The sequence below is a fragment of the Fistularia commersonii genome, chromosome 21 (assembly GCF_037954325.1).
Source record: "Fistularia commersonii isolate RoL2024-O1a breed Wild chromosome 21, RoL_Fcom_v1.0, whole genome shotgun sequence".
NCBI lineage: Eukaryota > Metazoa > Chordata > Actinopteri > Syngnathiformes > Fistulariidae > Fistularia > Fistularia commersonii.
In genome coordinates this window covers 206,002-227,500 of record NC_141304.1, presented here as the reverse complement: position 1 = coordinate 227,500, position 21,499 = coordinate 206,002, and the positions used below count along the sequence as shown (strand labels likewise).

The window sequence follows — 21,499 nt, the reverse complement described above, 5'->3', positions numbered from 1 at the left end:
ACGCAAACTGTGAACCCTTCATATTGTTTGAAAAAAAAACAGACTCATTTTCTCCCTTAAAATCAACCGGGATTTCGTTGTTGCAGTTTTCAAAGTGGTTTTGCCATCACGATTTATTTATCCGTGTGCAAATCAATATATTTGGGGCAAACAAAAATACGTCCCGTAGTCTGATTCCTCGGAGTTCTCCTACGATGCGTAATATTTCGCTGGCCCAGGAACACGGCGGCTTTCGGGGAGCCGCAGGACCGGCCCGGTAGAAACACGGACGTTTTGTCAGTCGCTCCGAAAACCAGCTCCGCTCCGGAGCTCAGGAGTGGGCGGGCCCCGCAGGACGTTTCGGCCCCGCAGGATGCTTTGACCCCGCAGGACGCTTTAGCCCCGCAGGAAACTTCGGCACCACAGGACGCTTTAGCCCCGCAGGACGCTTCGGCCCCGCAGGACGCTTTAGCCCCGCAGGACGCTTCGGCCCCGCAGGACGCTTTGGCCCCGCCCGCTTGCCGTAGAACGCGTCTCGGGCGTCATCGGCGGCGCCGCTCTTTACTCCGTCGGAAGCGAAGCGCCGCTGAACCTCGGCGGCCCCTCCTGCTGTGACACCCGTGAAAATGCACTCGGTCGGCCCGGACAACGGCGGCTCCCCGAAGAAGCGGTCGCTGTCCCGGGGGATCAGCGAGGACGAGTCCCTCCGCAGCTTCATCCAGGAGGTGAGCCGAGGAGGAGCGGCGCGTCACCGGACTACTTCCATCGACTCCCACACAAATGTCACGGCTGGGGTTTCTGGCGTTTTAGCTTTTTCTCTTGTTTTGCGTTTATGTGCATGTCTTAACGCCGTCCACGGGTCTCGTGTAAGGCGACGTCGATAAAATGTAGTATTTTCGAAGTCATGACTCACTCATGTCGTCGGCTAAAAGGGCCGATCGAAGCACTTAAGACACTTCCTGCTATGCTAGCGGTGTGATGCTAGTTCCCTTATCGGTGTGTTGTTAGCTCATGTATCGGTTTTTTGCTAGCTGTTGTATCGGTGGGATGGTAGCTCTTTTACCGATGTGATGCTAGCTATTGTATCGTTGTGAAGCTGGCTCCTGTATTGGTGTTGCACTGGGTCTTGTGTCGGTGTGACACTAACTCCTGTATCGATGCGATGCTAGCTTCTTGGGCTGGTGTGTTGCTAGCTCTTGTATCGGTATGATGCTAGCTCTTGTATCGGTGTGATGCTACCTCCTGTGCCGGTGTGATGCTAGCTCCTGTATCGGTGTGATGCTATCTCCTGTACCGGTGTGATGCTAGCTCCTGTATCGGTGTGATGCTAGCTCCTGTATCGGTGTGATGCTAGCTCCTGTGCCGGTGTGATACAAGCTCCTGTGCCGGTGTGATGCTAGCTCCCGTGCCGGTGTGATACAAGCTCCCGTGCCGGTGTGATACAAGCTCCCGTGCCGGTGTGATACAAGCTCCTGTGCCGGTGTGATACAAGCTCCTCTCAGCCTCGGCTCGTTTTGTGTCTCCAGTCCGAGAACTCGTCCAGGCGTCTGACCCGAAGCGACAGCCGAGCCGCAGCCCTGAGGAAGAAGAGCGACAGCCAGGTGGGAGCAAGAAAGAAAGTAACAAAGAAATACGTATATTTGTCATCAACGAGTGCTGTATGCACCAAAAAGTACCTCACTATTTTTGTTTCAGTGTTATGTCTATTTTTTCATCTGGATTAGTTTTACAACTGACGTTATCGTATGCGTGTCCAAGTAGTAAGATCAAAATGTTAGAGCACAGGTAATTATTTTGACTTAATAAACACGACCTTTTGCATCGTCATCATTCATCTCATTTCCCCTTGTATTTATCTTGAGTCCTTGGCAGTGGGTCTTTGTGTCCTGAGCAGAATATAAAGTAATTAGCGACCTGACTTCCTCCTTGGAATCACATACCTATCAAATCAGTAATTAAAATACTGCAAAATGCAAGTCATTTATCTAATGCAATTTACATACAAGTTTGATTTGACGTGACAATGTGACAAAGTCAGTGTTTATTTGAAGTGACTGCACTCTGGTGTTAAAATGTAGTCGTATCAGTGTAAAAGTCTGCCAATAGAGCACGACAAAATTAGTTGTGTGACCCAATTTCGACATGTCATAATCCTAATATTTTAAACGCTAACTGTCGACAATGCACAGACAATGGCAGATACTGAACCGCTACCTTGTCTGGTGGAGTTAATCTGTCTTTCATATAACGCGCTCTCAGGATGTTTTCCTCCCACTGAGATTTGAAAAAACAAAACAAAGTTGTGACACGCCACATTGCATAACCTGGTTAGGGAAGTTAGACACAAGTGAAGCCATGAGTGTTCTGTCCCGTCCTGTAAGCGGAGAAGTTGTTATCAAAGGCTGTGTCTGGTCACATGGGTCACATGTTTGGATAGCTGTGATTGCGTCCAAATATCTGAGACCCGTGATGCTGGCTGAAAAAGTTACAACAAAGTCTGACTAAGTAATGGCTGCGCTGGCAACACAGGTGAAACCTTGTTTTCCACAATCGAGCCGAGGCGCGGCTGCTGCCGCTGTCAACGGTGATGGTTAGTTTACCATGTAAGCGTCAAGTATCATTTAGCAAACAATTTCATAACCTGATATATGTACTCTTTTTATCATTATTTACTTTCTGTGCTTATTTAATGGTACAGTTATGCAAATACAGGTTTTTCTCCCCCAAATGTTATGGAAATACTGCTTGTCCGGATCGTTTGTTTGTATAATTGAAAATAAAGAACCTTCGGGATGACTTTTCACTCATCAAATGCTTTTCCCTCAGCAGTCTGAGCAGGACAGTATCATGGGACTCCCAGAAATGGTGAGTATTCTTTCCTTTTTTTTTTGCTACTGTGCTGGCAATTGTTAATATAGATGATCGATCCTATCACTGTTTTAATCGTCCCGAACATATGGATGGATTGTGTTGGTTTGCGATACGGCCTCCCACCGACTGCAACCTCTGAACACTTGGTAAACAATTGCCCACCCACAGCCGGGGTAGGCGTCTCTTTCAATGTTTCCCAGGCTGATTTGTGAGTGTGTTTGCGGTGTAGCTGGAGCTGCAGGCCAGCCATGACGAGTTGGTGCAGGAGCTGCGTGGGCTGGAGGTGGAGCGTGAGACTCTGTTGTTCCAGGTGGATGTCCTGCAGGACACGCTGGAGGGCGTCGAGGAGCTGTTGGCCGAAGCCCAGAGGGAAGCTGGACAAGCCAGTGTGGTGCGTCAAGGCCTCTCTGAAGCCTAAAAACCTCATTCGTTTTTCTCCAGTCACATATTGTTTGCATTTGGATTGAAAGGAACGTGATAATAAAAGACATTGTTTCATAATGGCCATGGTCCTCCTGCTAATGATTAATTTCACAACTTCACAACTCCTGCTTCTTATCTCCCTGTGCTTGTGCACATTTAAATTTGCTATCAGCAAGCATTAGTGACCAGCTGCATTATTCTTTTGCTTATTCTCTATTGCCTTACATTGTAAAAAGTATTTTATGAGGGGACAAGAGGTTGTATGCGGTAGTTTTTCCAAGTCAAGACATTTGTTTACACATACTACAAAAGGACCAGATGGTAGAGCTCTCCATCCACCACGGGTCATTATTCTGATTCCTTTTTCTGTATTCAGGAGCTCGAGCAAGAAAAGCAAGCCAAGATGAAGCTGGAGAAGTTGGTTCGCTCTCTCATGCAAGAAGTGGAAGGATTAAAAAAGGTACTGTGGCAACTAAACAAGAATATAACTGGATGTTTCTAAAAATGTCCGTGACAGAACTTAGCACTAAAACTTTTTGACGGGGTTTCCACGGGTTATTTAAAGGCATTAAAAGTCATTAAATTGATTGAGCAAAAATTAAGGTATTAAGTAGCGTAAAAGTCAGTGTCTCGAGGGAGTCAAATTTTAAATACCCTTAATGGGTAAAAAACATTGTTGTTTGTACTCGATTGGGATTTGGCTGTATAAGTATTGAATAATTTCATCTGAAAGCAGACCGTAGTGTTGTGTCGGGAAAACGACAGTGTCATTTTCAACAAAAGTGGATGGATGAAGGACTGTTCCGAGGCTGGTTAGAGCTTGTTGGCAGAAAACGGGGTGAGGCGTTTGGTACTGCGTACAAAAAAATGTAAACTTTGCACAGTGTGCATCAACAGGGTGAACTCGCACATGTGGTCTTAAGGTCATTAGTCAAGGAAAGGCAGGCAGAGGTCGACTGTCGTGGAATTTTATTGCTGGGACCAAGAAAGCAACCGCTCCCGTCGCCAGCACACCAGCTGCTGCTGTTCTGATCACCGCCGCTACGATGACTTCCTCCAGAGGTGCTCTCTAAGCGTCCCTCACAAAGAACAACCGGCTTCTGTAGCCTCTGCCAGGGCAAAATACAGGATGTACCTCGATGAAGAGAGGGTGCAACGCGTGGGCATTAAAAAAATAAAATTGGCATTGGAGGATGAGCTGGAAGCACTGAGAAAGAAAAAGGCTGTGGTGACAGAGGTTTGTGGCAGCCTTCAGGAGGACGCATATGAGCTTTCTGAGAAAGCAGTGCACTCACGGGTCAAATGAGCACCAAGTCAAACACTCTGAGGAGAACATACAAGGATGCATGCCTTGAGCTGAACAACATGGAGGCAGTCAGGGCATAAAGGAAACCATCTCAGAACTGTGAGCTAATAATCAGACACAAAACTCAATCCATGTGCTTCTTTAGCTTCATTGTCACTCAGAAGGTCACCGTTACATATGGCTACAGAGCCAAATCTATTCCAGATGGAAATGATTGACATCATTAGAAATAAACATATATGCAGTTAGACATGCAGCATTTGTTTACATTTGTTTGCATTAAGAAGCATCAACTTAGATTAGCCGACACCCGCAGAAACCCTGTTTCCACTGAGGCTTTTAATTGCTGTATTTTTATATCGATGTGAACGGACACTAAATTTGTCAATGGAAAATGTCTCTGCAGGAAAGAAATACCGAACAATCAATGTCCTCAAACGTCCGCGCGTCCGAGGACGAAGAAAACGCAGCGAAATCCGATGTCACACAACTAACTGGAATGGTGCGCCAAGAAGAATCAGGGGATGGCAGGGTGGGAAAGGATGAGGGTACGGAGGGTGAGGGAAGCAGCCCCACCAAGGTGCGCTGGATGGTCAACAAGCCCCCGAGCCACACGCCCTCCCTGGCGCTGGGCCACCTGTGCCCTGAAGACGGGGTGCACCAGAGGCCTTGCGCTCACAGCTCCGAGGACGCTCGAGATTCTTCTCCGGACCGCAGCGACTCCGACAACATCAGTAACTACGAGGACGCCCCCGGCGAAACCCCGGAGCTGGACCGCGTTTTCCCCGGAGACTCGAATCAAAAGGAAGACGCGGTGGGAAACGTGACGTGCAGCCAAAGCGTCGACGGCCGCGAGCCCGGGAACAACGATAGCTGCGTCCTGTCTTAGCCCTCTGTTACTCACCACTGGGCTGAAGGGTCATTGGCTGGTATTGATCTTTGGATTCAATTTGAAAAGTCACTGATTTTTGAGTGTTGGCTGACCGTCCACGATGATTACAAATCACTGAGGCCAACATTAAGGGCCAGTTTTTAAATACATTCCTGTCTCCTAGAACTCAGGTGGTTTACCCGCTGAAATTCACTCCTGACTACCTGCTGTTGTTTGCCAATCGAATCTTAATGTGTCAAAAGTTTAATTTTTTTTTTTTTGGCTTTGAAATATAGAGATGAGGACCAAGGAAATTCTACATGCTGTTTGGCTGTTAGCAGCCAGCGCAACATTTTACCTCTGTCTTGCAAATTGTGCCGAGAGAATAGAGTAGAGGTCTTTGCATGTCTGGAAAAGGACTGTTACGTCTCTGATCATATCTGCACATTTGGACCAGCCAAGCGCTAAAAGCAGCAGTCTGAACATCGCAGACAATTCTGCAATTCTGTTGATTTTTTTTTTTGGGTCGTTGTTTTTTCTCTGCTGAAAAAGGAGGTGTCTGGCTGTCCTCCATCGCAGGCCATCTATCAGATACTGGGAATCGACAGGAAATGCGGGTTTTACTAATGGAAGGGAGTCTTACTATTTACTGCCTCACGTCTTTTTGTTGCCTCTTGCATTTTGAGGGAAACGTATGAATTGGTGGCATCGCACTTTTCAAGCTCTTGTATGACAATGACATTCCCTTTACAACCAAAAACGTCAGCGAGAAAGGGTTAGCCGAGCTGCCGCTGGCATGGAGACACTGTATATTTGCACATTTTTACTGGCTCTTGCTGATAATAGTGTCTTTGACTGCTGTACATTCCTTGCATTACTTGTATCCAATTACAGTTTTTATGTCTATTTTCTACATATTTTTTTAATGCTCCGGGCCTTAATAGACCCTTTCGCACTGTTTTTGACCGGTCATTTTGCATGGCACCGAGGAATGTGTTTTCATTTTGATACTGAACATTTCTGGAGCATTGCACGTGAACACTTTCGCCCCCTATTTTAAACGACACGTTTATCCAAGTGATTAATCATTGTTTCAAAGGGAATCCTCAATGTGCAAACCAATCTCTCTTCGCCTGAATCTGAAGCAACTATAGATCTTTTTTTTTAGAAGAAAAGCATGTAGTACTTTTTTGATCATTCTCGCTAAATATTCTAAATGTGTGGAACGTGTATCTTCTGAGGGGTTCAAGCCAAAATATCAAGTTCGTTTACGATCTGATTTGCCTTTTATATTTCAGTCGTGTTACAAAGGTGATTTTGTGGCGTCTTTGGATGCTCTTAGCTTGGAACGACACAACAGCTCCGGCGTCCGTCTGTCTGTCTGATGCTGCTCTCCTGCAAAGTCTCACTGTAACCTTTTCACCTGGACTTGCTCTTGTGGGCGATTTGTAAAGAATGGCAACATTTGTTCAAGAACACTCGCGATTAATTTGTTTATGTTCATGCTCAAATTGTGAACTTTGTGCCACAAAAAAGGGAATTGCTTTTGTTCAGAATCAGGCATCAATGTCGTATGAGTTTCGATGTCAGATTTTTTTGGTTCTTAAATGTATAATCTGCAGGAAGATGACCTCACATGGGGGCACAGCAGTGACTTCTCATTATATCATATTGTTTATTGTGCTTATCTCCACACAACAATGCAAAAAAAGAAATATTCTCGATGCTATTTGAGTGTCTCGACTAAGTGGGTGTGGTAACGGTTCGTCAAAAGACTGGGAATGACAAAGGATCACGTGTAACATGACGTGCACATTAGAATAAAGGAACCTATGAGATCTGATGACGTCGACTGGTCACTGGTGTTGGAAAATTCCAGACTCAGTATGAACAGCCTTCTCTTGGCCCGGAGTCAACACAGGAACGTTCCTATTTTCCACCGGAAAGTCTCATGTGCACCAAGGTGGTGAAATGCAGCACGTCGGTGGAGTCGGTGGAGTCGCCGGAGACGCTCGGCTCTCCTTTCCCACAAGTTCCTATATTTAGAGAAACAACATGCAGTTTCCCCAAACTCTAAGGTAGTGATTTTCCCTCTTTGATGCTGAATTTAGGAGCATTGTAACTTTGTGTTTAGAGGAGCTGATTCCCGTCTAGTGGACGGGCACAAAGGGCTGAAATAGCAGCGCCGAGGTTAAGGAGCTTTCAAAGTGAAGCGATTAAAAAGCAGATGGCGGATGTTCGAAGGAGACGGGAAGGCTGGCGAGTTCCTTTTAATATTCCAACATGGTTTCGTCGGTCGTCACGTCATTCATCCAAAAGTCGTCCTTATAGTCAGCGTACGTTCACATTAATGCACAGAAAATGAGGGAAATGGTTTCTCGTGCCTTGAGGAGACTTGAGGAGACTTGGTGTTCTAGATTGTGAGAGATGAATGACTTCCGAAGGACACTCGCTGCAGAAAGCACAAAGAGTGAACTATTTTCATGCAGAGAACTCGTAACGTCACCGTGTGAATATCCTAAACTACAACTGCGCAGGAATTAAACAACATTTTCTAGTACTGTGTGTCACTCATTCGATAGATCGTAGAAATCTAAATTGGAGTTTTCTCCTGTTCAAAGTAACTCTCTGTGAGACGGGAAAGTAGCAGTAATCCGGCTGGGGGGTCGAGGAGAAACCAAAGGGGAAACTTATCAAAACAGCCCTTTTTCCTTTTTCAAGAGCAGCTGTTTCCACAGCGGCAGACCAGCGAAGTCCTCTTTGGTGATCCCAAATATGGTGCCGAAGTCCTGGTCGGATAGATATTTCTGAAAAGCAGCCCGCAAAATACCGCAATGAGAGCAGGCGACGATCCACGTGGTTTAATATCGATATAAACCGCCGGTCCATCGTTGGTTCCCAGCTTGAAACATTGGGAAGCATCTCGAAAACGTATTTCCCCAAGTATTGATATCTTATTTTTGCCATAAATATTTGTAATTAAATAAATCTGCAAGAAATGCATTAAATTGAGGTTGAAAGTAACTTGGGGCTCAACAGTGTGATTCCATGCTGGTCCCAAAGTACCTCTTTCTGCGTGGGGTCGACCCCCTCGGGCAGATCGCCGGAAGCTCTTTTGATCAAGTCTTCGGCTGGGAGACACTGAAAACTTCTCTGGCTCTCGACGCAGTTCTGCACCTGGACAATACGTGGAAGGAACGGCGATAGAGGTACGCCGTGTCGGTGATCTCAGACATATTACACATCTCTATTAAGAAAGATTATGCATTTCTAGTTTTATATTACACAGTCAAGGTTTGTAGAATGGGTCACGGCGGCGACTTGTTGAGACACAGATTTGGTCCAAATCCTCCAATAAGGACGTCACCATCGCCACATTGGTGACTTTGGGTTTTTAATGTCATAATCGGGAAGTAACACAAATGTCACCCTGACCATGAACCCAGTGCGTCCTGTATCGGTCTTGTTTCTGTATCGGCGATGCTCAGGCATGATTATTGTCCCACCTTACTGGGAGTGCACGTGAGGTTCGACCTGTAGCCAACTTTTCTTACAGCATTACGTCAAACAAGGAAAACGCGAGCTCGTCTAGCATGAGCTGCTACTCGGCCTCTAGAAACCACAGCGACTGGGTTTTGCACTTTGCGGTTGCTTTGACGGCGGCGCCGACGCATCGATTTGTTGCGCCCGTCACGGTGGCTGAGCGACGCCGATTGCGCTTTTGTACTTTAAATGGAAAGCGTTTGAGACATGAGTGAGAATATACGTACGCAAACCTTAACGGGGGACGTCACCTCTCCCAACTCCCTCTTCAGCTGCTCGTAGCTCTTTCCTTCCTGAAAAAGATCATTTAGCGTCTGCTTCGCTGCGCCGCGATCCAGAGCTCATCACAGGTCATGTGACTCACGTTCCAAAGGGAAGGATCCCAAGCTGGAAACCAGCCGGTGAAGGTGGGCGGCTCAAACCCTTGCTTGATCAAGAAGACGGGGGTGTCCGGGTCTCTGCTTCCCGGGTGCGTCCGCAGGTATTCTTGGCTGGTGATCACCGATTCTTTGCGTTCGGTGTCATTGGCTTCCCTGCCGATCCAGACAAACACCTGCGACCCACCAGAAGAGACAGAAGAAGTTGACCGTTTGATTTACTGGTCGGCGAACGAAGGGCACAAAGTGGTGTATTTAAAATTCCCTGCACCAGCCTTCGTACTGTCGGATAAAACTACATCTTAGCTGTAAAAACAAACAAACTGTAGTTCGACAACTCCACCTGATCCCAGGTGTCCAGCAGCAGGACGTCATCTTCACTCAGGTCATCCTGTGTGAACCGGGTGACCTCAGTCACCAGGAAGCGTCCCGTCTTGTTGGAGCATTCAAACAGGCGTGGTGGGTGGTCTGAGACAGTCTCCTGCAGCCTGTGGACAACACACACAACACACACACAACACACACACACACACACACAGGTTGTTACACAGTGGTTCTGCCATTGTGTGACACCACAGAACGTCACTCCAAGTTTAGCTGTCAGTATTTGCAGCATCATCATGACCTCTTGCCGCTTGCGTAGGGAGCTTTCCCACCAAGCAGCTCCCAGAATTGTGTGGGTTCTTGTCCTTCTGCGATGATCTCCTCAGAGATGCTGTGTGACTTCCTGCCAAGCACGGAGCTGATCTCCTTGGCCACGGCCCTCTCGTCGCCGCTCGATCCCTGGCCCCGGGAACACGGGACGGAGTGATGTTATGCCGAAGGGTTTTGATTTTAATGGCGTGGAGAAGCTGCGCGGCTCGTCTCCTGCGACGTTCTCCGTACCTTTCCGCACCACAGGTAGAGTCCCGATTGGGTCAGGAGAAGAAATACATCGTTGGAGTTCAGAGAGGTGGCGAGGGCCGGCACCTCCAAGGCTTTAGTATTGGACAATTCATAGCCGTGGACTTGGAACAGCCTCACCGGTGGCTCCGGGTCAGAGGAGCCTTTTCTCGACGTGCCCCCCTTCGCTCAGAAGAAGCGAGATGTTTATTTAAAATGACAGGTCTCAAAAAACGCAAAGACACACGGGTGAGAATTAATATCCGGGCAGAATGTTCCTTGTATCGTACCTCAAAGATGACAATTTTACCCTTGAACAGTGCCATGAAGTGCTTGGGCTCCTTGCCCATGGTTACCCTGATTTGAACGGGTTCTCCTCCGTACTTCTGGTCCAACGCCACGGCCTGAAAGGCCGATGCCGCCAGCTCGTCCGGCGATGCGTGACGCCCCTGCAGGACCACGTCATGGAGAAATATCCAAATACGCACCGGAGGAAAATTGCATTCTTCCATTTAGGGGCGTTTACTTGAAAGTAGCGGCGTGAAGCGCGCTGCGTTCAGGAGCATCTCCTCACCTGCCAGATGTAGAGCAGGTAACTCTTCCTGCCGCTGACCAAGTAAGTGTAGAGGATCAGGTAGCAGTCGCCTCCGTAGAAGTAGCCGTAACAGTCGGGGTCCACGGACACGAGCTCCAGGTTCTCAATCCTCCACACCTGGTGCATCGGAGCCAGGAAAGCATCCGCTCTTTAAACGTGTCTGCACGGCTTCGCCATCCGTCGTGTCTGAATAGCTTTCTAGTGGAAATGTGGACTCCTCCGGCTTTCCCTCGCGGTGTCGGAGCTGCCGAATTAGACTCTGTCTGCGTCTGAGCTTCGGTCTTTTCTCCGAGAAGCACCGGATATGAAGCTCCTATTGATCGGTGTCATTTTCTGAGCAGCCTCTCCGACACCGGGAAGGTGCCGGGAGTTGGGCTGTCAAGGAAAAGTTTGTTTTTGACATATTGCTCGGGTCGCTATTCTACTCATTAGCATGCTTATCCACGATATGTCCGGGATCTATTTTTCCGTGAAGTTTTGTTTACTTTGAAGTGTTCTTTTGCAATGACCTGGAACAGAGAATCTCAGTGACACTGATTTGGGCTGAATGTGACCCATATCTGTTCACGGTTCAGTCAAGGGCGTCTAGGGTGAACGTGGCCACTTGAAACCAGCCTGAAGGTTACCTCTGTACGCCCAATATCTGGTCCAGGTCCGGCCTACGCGACACCCGGCAGGCCGTGGCGGCTGCAGTGTCCCGACCTGCGAGGTGTCGGCGCACTGTGGTACAAACCTCTGCTTGCCCTTCGCCGTTGTCCACCATTCTCTCCTGTGCCGCCACCTCTGGCGTGGCGTGCAGCTGCGTGGCGTCAAATTTGTCCCGAGCCACGCGGGCTGTAAACGGACATGACAGTAAAGCAGCGGAATCGGCGACCGATCTTCATCAGAAGACACGGGAATGTAATTTAAAAGCGCTTGTGCAAATTTTGAAGCCGAGGGCTTGAGTCTTACCCACGCTCCCCTTTGTATGGACCTTTCCCAGACCTTGAGTCTGGCCTGGAACCGTCCACTTCTGGAACAGCTGCTTGAAGAGCGCTGACTCGGCCCCGTCGTTCACCGTCTCGACATTGGTAGTGACGGGGTAGTTGTTGGCTTTTATGAATTCCTACAGAGGCCAGTCGGTGAATGATAAGAGTAATGAGAGCGGCGGCAAGACAGAGGAAGGCGTGATGTTGGCAGCTCACCATGGCTCTGGCCATGGCTGCCTGTCTCTCAGCTTTGTTGGCTCTCTTCCCCTTCCATACGAAGATCTTTCTCCCTCCCTGGACCAGGAAGTAGCAGTCCTGAATAGAAATATGGATACAGAATGCCATCTATGTAAACACAAATAACGGACATGCATTTTAAACCTTCGGACGTCCCGAGGTTTACGTGAGGTTTAAGCGGCTGCCGTCCAGCCATTCTGCTGCTGGGGGATCCACGAAGTCAACTCACGTCATGGTTGAGGAGATCCTGCACCAGCGGCCTGGTAGCGACCTCCGTGGTCTTCATTTGACCGTCGGCGTCCGACACGCTGGAGCGAATCATAAACGTGCGAGAGTGTGAGATGAAACCGGCGAATCCTCTGGCGCCAAATTCATGAAACCGAGAGCTCACTGGTAAAGCGTGAGGTTTGCCATCTGCTCCTGGTCAGCGCTCTCATCCGGAGGTCCGTCCGTCAGGTCGGAAGTTCTTTCTCCCAGAAGCGGCGTCAGAAGGTCCACGCTCTGGGAGGCGCCGCCCTCGGAGTCGCCCTCCATCACTTTAATCTCAGCACGACCTCCCCTCTCCCTGTCTCGAATGTCCTTGGCCAACATCATTCCCTGAGGGTCGCAGGGGCGGCAAAACAACAAGAGGTGAACATCTTTTATCCCCCGTTTTGACCCGTCACCACATGGACTCGGCCCTCAAGAGCTGGACGGACGCAGGAAAGCCAAGTCAGCGGGGGTTGGCCGGCCCCCAAGCAGGGCCAGATCGACTGAAAAGATGGGTGGGACTTCCAGGCACGAGGCTAAAATTGGTTCGTACTCTGTTTGAAGGATTAAGAGCGGGCGGCTGCTGGGAATCACAGGTCCGTGCCTGCAAACAGGAACTGGAGTTCAGCCCTGCCCAACATCTAGAAGGATTGAAAACAAGCGTCCACGCTGACATGCGGCAGTTACACATTTACATCAGTGGTATAATAGTGGAGTCCTCGCCAAAATGTCCCTCCAATAAGTCAGACGTGACTGGACTTATAGGCGTCGAAGCCAAATCAAACAGATAAAGTCGACGGTGCGCTTCGGTGAAAAATGCAGAAGAAATCTGCGCCGCAAGCAGCGAAGGCAGTTCTCCACATTGTTCCGCACAGATCGAGAGGAAACGGTCAAATGTGCACTTCCTCGTCGCCTTATCGGGCGAAAGCGTGTTCGGGGACGTGACGGTTCTTCCGGACCGTCTGCCGGTTCTGCTGCGTTGGACCGTCAGCCGGGCCGACGGGACCGGACCTCCCGGTCGTGGAGGTGGTCAGTTAGTGTTTATTTAGTACCTGGTTTCCACGCGCAGCGCGGGCGGTGGTGTGTTTTCACACACACCTTACCTTGAGCCTCTCCTGCTTGTTACTCTTGGGTCCGTTCCACTGGAGGATGGCGTCGCCCGTGTCCACCAGGAACACGTCTCCCAGGTTGAAGCTCCGCCAGCTCATCTCCACCTACAACAAGTGGCGACAAAAGCGCTCTTTTGCGAGCGTCTTCCCGGTGTGACCTCGGCGAAACCGGACTCACCTCCCTGGCGATCACTCGCTTCCTCCCTTTGACGTGCAGCAGTCTCCTCACGTCGTAGGCGTTGGTCTCGACGTGCCTCATGCCCGATGCGATGCCGCCTTTCTTATAGCTGAAGAAGAAGGACGGCTCATTTTAGGAGACCGTCACCGTCTGAGGGTCATGAGCGACTCTTCCACCTACATGATCCCCTGTCTGAAGTAGCCTCTGAAGGTGTCGGACTCGTGGTCCTGAACCTCCCGATGCTGGACAGGCGTGCAGCCCAGAAACTCGTCCAGCTGGATGGTGTAAATGGCGGCTGCGCCCTGTTCATCCTGGGCGGACTGAGAACCGATCCAGTAGTGGATGTCGTAACGCACGGAGCTTCTCACCTTCTGGGTCTGGAGGGGAAAGAAGAAGAAGGAGATCACGACACAAAGGAAGCCACGTCAGCGAGATCTACACCGGCAGGCGGTCTAAACTGAGCAAACTAGAAGCTTTCGGCACTCACGCAGAGAAGCACGTAGCAGTCGCCTTCGTAAAAGTGGCCGTGAAATGTCTCAGGGATCAGAACCAGCTCCATTTTCTACCACATGAAGAGAAGAAGATGGCTCTCCTCACAAACTTTGCATTGGATGTCATTCACGTGATTCCCCGCCTTCGTCCTTCCACATTGTTTCTACTCAATAACTGGAAGCAGATTGAAAGCCGGTTACCTCGATTCTCCAGATCAAAACACCTGGGCTGTGAGTCACGGCTCTGAAGGTGAACTCCATGCTGCTTCCCTGCCGTGTGTGATTTGGACAATCGAAGAAGTCCTCAGAAATGTGTGGACGCAGATGCCTGATACACGACAAGCGTTTGGTCCTCCTGCCGCGGGAAGCTCGGCAGCTCGGCAGCTCGGCCTCGGGAGAAATCCGACCCTACAATCTCCGGGCTCTCGCTATAAATGCACTCGGCAAAGTCTAAACGCACCGATCGCCCGCGATTGTCGAACATTCGGCGGCAGGAGCTACGCTACCTGTGGAGGGTGTTCTTCTTCCTGCTCAGGTTCCTGCTCAGGTTCCTGTTCTCCTCCGCCGGCTGGGTTTGTATCTGATAACAAAAGGCCCTCAGTTCTCTTTCCTCGGCTCTTCAATATGATTTGCTTGGGTTTGCATGTTTCTGGACCTTCACATAGTTCTGCCAATCACAGGGGAGGATGCCAGCGTCTGTAGGCAAATCAGCGGTAAAAGAGGATGGACGCGTACTCAAATGTGCACGCACATGCACGGCTACAGAGTGACACGTGCGCACACTAAATCGGACACGTTTTCATTCAATTTAATCAGATATTGCACTGAAAACATTGATCTGCGTGACGGCGGCGTGACTTCACTTGTTACTCAGCAGCGGCACGGCCGGCGTGGATAGCCGTGCACGGAGGCGAGGCGGCCAAGAGCTTTGGGACCGGCTGAAAATGAACTTTGCCTCCGCACAATAGAGGACTGTCGGCAGGAGGAAGTGACCTCAGCAACCAACATGGCAGAGGATTCATGAGATGAGAACAACTTTATTTATACCGAAGGAAATTGTTGTGCCAGAGTTTCAAGTAAAAAAAACAGTAATAGATAAAAGTAGAAAGGAGGAAGAATAAGAAATACAATGAAATATGAATTGTCCTAACTGTTAGCAGTAACTACACAGATTGAAGATTCCCTGCGGCTGAGGGAAGAGGAATTAAAAGTCTGATAGCCTGAGGACGTCGCGGTGTCTTGGAGATCCCTGGACAAAGGCAAGTAAGGATTCTAACATTTCCCTCCGAACAAAATACCCCTCTGCCTTTATGCCACCGCGCTGGCGTGTTGAATTTGACACGGAGAGAAGCTCGAACCAGTTTTTTATTTCCTTTAAACCCCCGCTGGAGCCCAAGCCGGCCCCGGTCCGGACCGGCCTGTCGTCAAGGCGGGGCCGCACTTACGGACGCGCGCTGCTTCACCAGGCGCCGCCGCTTCCGGAAGGTCCTGGTGGGATTCTGACGGAGGAGGTTGCATGTTCTCCACGCGCCTCCTCTTGCGGTTCTTGCTCGGGTGCGATTGAGAGAGTAAAGGATTGCATGAATGAACGCCGCCTCCCGGCCAATGACAGGCCCCGGCGTCGCGCACCATCCAACCCAGAAGAGGTACCAATCATGGAGGACGAAGACTGACGCTCTCATTCACCCCTGCAGACGCGTTAGAAACTCCATCCAGAAACCGCCGTCATCCCGAAACATTCGCAAACATCCTCCGTACGTGGAGTGGACGGCTGATCTGCTGCGGAGGCAGCGAAACATGGACGGACGTGAGAGCGACCAGGACACTGGTGGTGTCACTGTTTCCTTACGGCACAAAAACAACAACTTCCTTCTTCTGCACTCGCTTCACCTCGCGGGAAATGATGTCACGCTGAGCGCCGCCAAAAGAAAATGAATGACACATTTGTCATTCCGGGGAGACGAGAAGATCGGATTGAGTCGCAGCAGGAAAACAGTTGAAGACCAATAACTAGTCTTTGTTTCCGCTTTTAGAAGCGACTGAGACGTAAAGCAAAATGTAAATATTAAAAGGGAGACAAACTGTTCTGGATTACAAAAGGCATTTAACTCAACTCCTGTTTCTTCCCACTCAAACTACTGCTTGGCTCTGTGTGGACTTCAGCCTTACTCCGTCCATCCATCCATCCATCCATCCATCCATCCATCCATCCATCCATCCATCCATCCATCCATCCGTCCATCTATCCATCCATCCATCCGTCCGTCCATCTGTCCATCCATCCATCCATCCATCCATCCATCCATCCATCCATCCATCCATCCATCCGTCCATCCATCCATCCATCCATCCATCCGTCCATCCATCCATCCATCAAGATTCCCGGTAAGAATCCAGTAAGAACCCTATGCAGATGTGGGGAGAACATGCCGACTCCACACAGAAAAGCCCAACCATCGCACCCCCTTCAATCTTACTTCTCCTCCTCCTTTGGTCTTTTCCCTGCAGGAGCATCCACGGTGAATCCACCTTCTCCATCTCACCCTGTTCTCCGGATCCTCCTCTCTCACACCAACTACCTTCATATCCTCTCTCACCACGTCCATCCATCTTCTCTCTGGTCTTCCTCCCATCCCAGCATCCGTCTACCGATATCTTCCCTCTCCCTCCTCTGTTCTGTCCGTGACCCGACCATCTCCGACCTTCTCTCCAAAACATCTACCACGTGCCGTCCCTCCGATGCTCTCATTCCTGATCTTATCCATCCTGGTCACAACATCTTCCTCTCTGTTTGGATATGATCATGCAACAATGCAAAATGCACTATTTTTGACTGGAGTGATTCTTCTGGGATAAAAAGAATTCATCCTGAAAGTCCCGTCTTCTTGTTCTAATGGTGGAATTGGCTTCAAGGTATTTGTGAAGTCACAGATCCTGCTCATCAGCCTGCTTCTCCAATGCAGATGTTCAGAAAGCAAAGAGAAGCTGTGCACGTACCAGCGGGTGTGACACAACAATGTTTGTCCTCTAAAATCTGTAACGCACGGCATTCTGCAAGAAGAACCAGGAGAGGAAGCTCCCTCTTGGATGTCAAATCTCTCGGCAACATTTCCTGTCGCTACCTCGCCTCGCCGTCCATCCCAGGCCTCCCTTCCTGTTTGTCCCGTCCTGTTTGTCCCTTCCCGTCCTGTATGTCCTGTCCTGTTTGTCCCGTCCTGTATGTCCTGCCCCGTCCTTCAAAGTGTGCCGCTTTGGTTCTTTCCCTTCCTAAGATGATCCGCGGGCCGTCATTCAGCCGCTGGTTTTCTCTGTGCTCTCTGAATGGTGGGCCAGGTAGAAGCAGGAGGGGGCAGAAGAGTGGCCCGCTTGCTGCTGCCCTTCCATCTCCGCCAGATGTTTTCGGCTCCTCCCCGCAAGCCGAGAGAAACATTCCAGCCCACCTCGGGGAATCCGCTGGCCGCTGCGCTCGCGCCGCATTTCACCGGAGCTGGAGAGCGACACAGGATGAAGGGACTCCTTGTCTTGATGACTTTGGCCTGCTTCGCCGCCGCTCAGCACCAGGCGCTGATTGACTACTTGGAGCGGCGGCTGCTCGCCATAGAGGTAAGACCCCCCTCACCTCCCTGCCGAGCCCTGCGCTCCAGAGTCCCTCTGAAAGGAAACTTCCGGAGGGACGGGGCAAAGGCAATGGAATGCAGATGTGGGTAAATCCGGCGAAATTTGCCGGAAAACCGGTGGGAGCTTTTATCAATGAGCTTTTTGTGTGGGTCGAGAAAGTGAGCGGGAGGTTCGGAGAAGACCTTTCGCTCCCGTCCGGGTTGGGTCAAACGCACGGGACCAAGCCTCGCGTCAACTGCCATTCCGCCTCGGCCGAGTCGGTAACGTCTCGACGCTCCTCTCGGGAAGCCGGCGTGCCGCTTCGCCTCCGGACGGCCGCAGATAAATATCACTCGTATTAAATTACAGCTAAGCGAGTCTGCCATCTGTCCCTGAGTTTGGGGGGAAAAAAAGCAGAGTCCAAGACTCGTCTCTTTTTCCAGGTCGGTTGTCTGGCGTTTTTTTCAGCAAACCAATTTGGGAGAAAAACATTCCTGGGACTCTGTTGTCCTGGCAAACTTAACCGAACACCTGCGGGGAAAATCCCCTCCCGTCGGTCCGTCCCGCACCTGGAGGTCAGGGGTCAGGGGTCAGGGGTCGCACAGCCGGCGGTGAGTCGAGCGGCGTGACATCTGAGCAGGGTTTACACTAATCGCGCTGGACTCTCCAGACCATCTGCGGACCGATGGTTTGGAGAACCGTCTTCTTGGTTATCTGCTTCCCTCCCGGTCCAGCTGGACGCCGCGTGTAGCCCATCGTCGGGTACGAGGATAATAACAATCCTGATGGCGACGGAGCGCGTTGACGACCTTGATTTCTTCCTTCTTGTCCGAAACAATAGGACCGAATCTCTCTGTGGCACGAACAGACCACCCGCTATGCTTCGGAACTCAGAGAGCTGAAACAGCAAATGGTTTCCCAGCTGGAGAACCTGGACAAAGAGAAGGAGCAGCTCCGGATAAACCTGGACGGCGTGGGGACGCGGGTGGACCGCGTGGAGCGCGAGTTGGACTACCTGGAGACCCAGAACGGGGCTCAGCCGTGCGTGGACGTGGACGACAAGCTCATAGAGCAGCAAGTCACGCTGGTGAAGGAGAAGCAGAGGACCAAGTACTCCAAACTCACAGGTGAGGCATGAAGTCTGCTTTGGGGTCCGGGCTCAAACACAGAAAAACACAGCGGAGGATTTATGCGTCCGTCGACGTCCGTTTAAAACACGGGTCGACGTCGGCTTTACGGCACGGAGACGCCGATGCAGGACGAACGCTCAGCAGAGCAGTAATGGAAGCTGCAGACGGAAAATCTGAATGCGCCGGAGAAAAGTGCTTACGCAGTTTGCCGAGCGTCTGCATGGCGTGATAATGGGCTTCCGGCTCCTATGGAAGATTTTAGACGTATACGTTTCCGTCCGACAGACGTTTCCGTCCGAAAATATTCCGCGTGAAATTCTACTTGAGGCCGAGCGTCTGATGAAACGCGTCCGGCGTCCCGGCCCGGTTCATTCCACGTGACTTTTGAGCCGGTCGGCACCCCCTCATAACTCCCGTCTCTCGCCTGTTAGACTGCAGCCACATGATCTCCAGCATCAAAGCCATGAAGATCCTGAAGCGGGTCGGAGGCCCCGAGGGAATGTGGACCAAAGACGCCGGCGGGAGCTCCGGGAAGGTCTTCATTTTCAACGGCACGGACGAGGACACCGTCCGCGAGTTCGCCAGCGTGCAGGAGCTGGCTCGCGCCCGAGGCGTGTCCGAGTCCAGGCCGCTGAAGCTGCCCTCGGCCTGGACCGGGACCGGACACGTCGTCTACAGAAACCACGCCTACTACGTCAGTCGGGCCGAAGCGGTGACGGTGGTCAAATACGACCTGAGCAACGAGTCCGCGTCGGACGGCGCGGCGTTCCCCGTCCAGGACCACGTCCCGGTGTACGGCCTGAACCCCCGAACCCTGATGGACCTGGCGGTGGACGAGGAGGGCCTCTGGGCGGTTTACGCCACGCGGCAGAACGACAGGCACATCTCTCTGGCCAAAATGGACGCCGCCACGCTGGACATCGAGCAAGTGTGGGACACAAACTGTCCGAGGGAGAACGCGGAGGCGGGCTTCGTCATCTGCGGCACCCTGTACGTGGTCTACAACACCGCGCAGGCCGGACGCTCGCGTGTCCAGTGTGTGTTCGATGCCAACGGTATGGTGTCCAATGAGGACGCGCCGCTAGTCTACTTTCCTAAGCGTTACGGAGCTCATTCCAGCCTCAAGTACAACCCCAACGAGCAGCTGCTCTACGCCTGGGATGACGGCTACCAGATTCTCTACAAGCTTGTCATGAAGAAAAAGCTGGAGGTGTGATTCCATGAGCAAATGCCCCCCGAAACGCCTTCCTGCGGATGTACGGCCGGGGTTTTCGAAGCGTGCGATGGCGGGCCGCCTCGGGAGCTTGAACTAACTTGTAATTTCACCCAGTATTTCCATAATCTCTCCTCCTTAAAACTCCCACCTTCTTATGAACCTTGTTTTGGGTCGTCGCTCCGCTTTGGCCCGGATTAGCCGCTACCGGGCTTGCGATGTTGCCTTTTGTAGACGGCCACGAAAATGGCCGTCCTCTAGAAAATGAATTGAACCTCAAGTGGGGAAAAATTGGAACATCACAGAAACGCAGGAAGGGCATCTTTGACCAGAAATCATCTTTGTGTTCACCGAGGCCGCGGCCAAGCTGGCAGGACTCTCCCTCTTTGGAAAGCGCTTATCGATACCGTACTGTTTACTGCGTCACCCCGTCAATGTGTACAGAGTTCTGTGATTTTTGTTTTTCAACACGTCAGCAGCAAGTAACCGCTCGTTTCTTTCTTTCCCCTCCGAGCGTTTCATACGTCAACATCGTGTCTTTCCAAATCCTTTGACCGGAATATGATTTCAATTTCGTCCACTTTGTATTCCATAGTCATTTCAGAGTGACGACTCGCAAACGAAAGAAAGATTGAGAGAAAATCCCTGAAATCTCATGACGTAACTCAAAAAACAGCGGCTAAATAATTCAGGACCACCTGGATGTGGTTGGAAAAAGAAGCCTGTGATATTTGGGACGAGATGCGACGCAGAGACATTTTCACACACGGGTTTCAAAAATCCAAAGTGGACGTCACCTTCGCCGCCGGGTACGACTCACGCCCTTTGCTTAACATCCCCGGATTGGAGACGGAGGGGATTAAAATCATATGTTGTTTTCTTTGTTTTTTAATTTAATGTGACTTTTTTTATTCACACTGCCGATGTGAGAAACGCCAGACATCAGATGATCTCTTGTCATTTCTTCATGACCGTTGTTCACGTGTGCGTGAACGTCATCGATGGCGACGCAAAAAGAAACAGCATGACGCTCCCGAGGAATACTATCTGTAAAATGTGATTAAAAAGAATCCAGAAAAGCAGTGAATGAAGTAACTCTGAAGTATCGCACTGACCTGCACTTGTTTTATAATAAACTTGTGGCCTGTTGAAATCTATCCATTTGCTTTTTTTGACAATTCATTCAACAGGGTTGTTGAGATATATTGGTGTTTCTCCCCCGTGGACATTTTATCAATTCACAAAGTCGAAGAGATTCATGTTTTTTTACCCAAATCAGTCCTTTTCAGTTCTAAAATGCTTTGAGCAATAAAGTGGGACTCAAATGTCTACACTTGGCGTGAACAGCAGATTAACGCTGTCCATTTGGCTGCAGAGCAGTTTTTGCAAAACATTAGAAGTTCAGAAGGTCTTCTGTGTGATCTTTCTGTCGTTAGCAGTTGAAGATTCAAAGCGTTTATTCTCACGTGTTCGATGTAGA

At 50.4% G+C, this 21,499-nt stretch overlaps 3 protein-coding genes across 7 annotated transcripts; 2 read left to right on the top strand and 1 right to left on the bottom strand.

Annotated features, from left to right (window-relative positions):
• Positions 1-410: 410 nt before the first annotated feature.
• LOC147221811 (uncharacterized) lies at positions 411-7,290 on the top strand. Of its 4 annotated transcripts, none has more exons than XM_086168233.1 (6): positions 411-704; positions 1,506-1,598; positions 2,806-2,844; positions 3,080-3,241; positions 3,650-3,733; positions 4,986-7,290. In XM_086168233.1, exons 1-6 carry the CDS (start codon positions 606-608, stop codon positions 5,466-5,468), a joined length of 960 nt encoding a protein of 319 aa, XP_086024359.1. In that variant the 5' UTR covers positions 411-605; the 3' UTR covers positions 5,469-7,290. The 4 variants fall into 4 exon arrangements, with proteins under 4 accessions (XP_086024359.1, XP_086024361.1, XP_086024362.1 ...); XM_086168235.1 differs by having other exon boundaries at positions 418-704; positions 1,506-1,580; XM_086168236.1 differs by having other exon boundaries at positions 421-704; positions 1,506-1,580; positions 2,809-2,844.
• Positions 5,788-15,079, bottom strand: avil (advillin). 2 transcript variants are annotated; one of them, XM_086168232.1, is made up of 21 exons: positions 14,943-15,079; positions 14,586-14,775; positions 14,281-14,349; positions 14,076-14,150; positions 13,769-13,965; positions 13,589-13,697; positions 13,405-13,515; positions 12,444-12,649; positions 12,282-12,360; positions 12,032-12,130; positions 11,799-11,952; positions 11,581-11,681; positions 10,827-10,964; positions 10,543-10,701; positions 10,256-10,435; positions 9,996-10,153; positions 9,714-9,858; positions 9,358-9,546; positions 9,227-9,286; positions 8,517-8,627; positions 7,331-8,257 (listed from the first exon to the last, which is right to left on the bottom strand). In XM_086168232.1, exons 3-21 carry the CDS (start codon positions 14,338-14,340, stop codon positions 8,144-8,146), a joined length of 2,445 nt encoding a protein of 814 aa, XP_086024358.1. In that variant the 5' UTR covers positions 14,341-14,349; positions 14,586-14,775; positions 14,943-15,079; the 3' UTR covers positions 7,331-8,143. The 2 variants fall into 2 exon arrangements, with proteins under 2 accessions (XP_086024357.1, XP_086024358.1); XM_086168231.1 differs by lacking the exons at positions 13,589-13,697; positions 13,769-13,965; positions 14,076-14,150; ... (1 more) ...; positions 14,586-14,775; positions 14,943-15,079 and having other exon boundaries at positions 5,788-8,257; positions 8,517-8,621; positions 9,221-9,286; positions 13,405-13,560.
• A 2,263-nt stretch (positions 15,080-17,342) lies between these two features.
• On the top strand, positions 17,343-21,174 carry olfml3b (olfactomedin-like 3b). The gene is made up of 3 exons (XM_086168186.1): positions 17,343-17,682; positions 18,518-18,803; positions 19,238-21,174. Exons 1-3 carry the CDS (start codon positions 17,401-17,403, stop codon positions 20,020-20,022), a joined length of 1,353 nt encoding a protein of 450 aa, XP_086024312.1. The 5' UTR covers positions 17,343-17,400; the 3' UTR covers positions 20,023-21,174.
• Positions 21,175-21,499: the final 325 nt, after the last annotated feature.

Coding starts and splice junctions, on each gene's coding strand:
- LOC147221811 (XM_086168233.1), top strand. CDS start 606: ATGCACTCGGTCGGCCCGGACAACGGCGGCTCCCCGAAGAAGCGGTCG. Junction 705..1,505: donor TCCGCAGCTTCATCCAGGAG/GTGAGCCGAGGA, acceptor TTGTGTCTCCAG/TCCGAGAACTCGTCCAGGCG. Junction 3,734..4,985: donor AAGTGGAAGGATTAAAAAAG/GTACTGTGGCAA, acceptor ATGTCTCTGCAG/GAAAGAAATACCGAACAATC.
- avil (XM_086168232.1), bottom strand. CDS start 14,340: ATGGAGTTCACCTTCAGAGCCGTGACTCACAGCCCAGGTGTTTTGATC. Junction 9,859..9,995: donor CCCTACGCAAGCGGCAAGAG/GTCATGATGATG, acceptor TGTTGTCCACAG/GCTGCAGGAGACTGTCTCAG. Junction 8,628..9,226: donor AGGTGACGTCCCCCGTTAAG/GTTTGCGTACGT, acceptor CGTATTGTCCAG/GTGCAGAACTGCGTCGAGAG.
- olfml3b (XM_086168186.1), top strand. CDS start 17,401: ATGGTGGGCCAGGTAGAAGCAGGAGGGGGCAGAAGAGTGGCCCGCTTG. Junction 17,683..18,517: donor GGCGGCTGCTCGCCATAGAG/GTAAGACCCCCC, acceptor CCGAAACAATAG/GACCGAATCTCTCTGTGGCA. Junction 18,804..19,237: donor CAAGTACTCCAAACTCACAG/GTGAGGCATGAA, acceptor CTCGCCTGTTAG/ACTGCAGCCACATGATCTCC.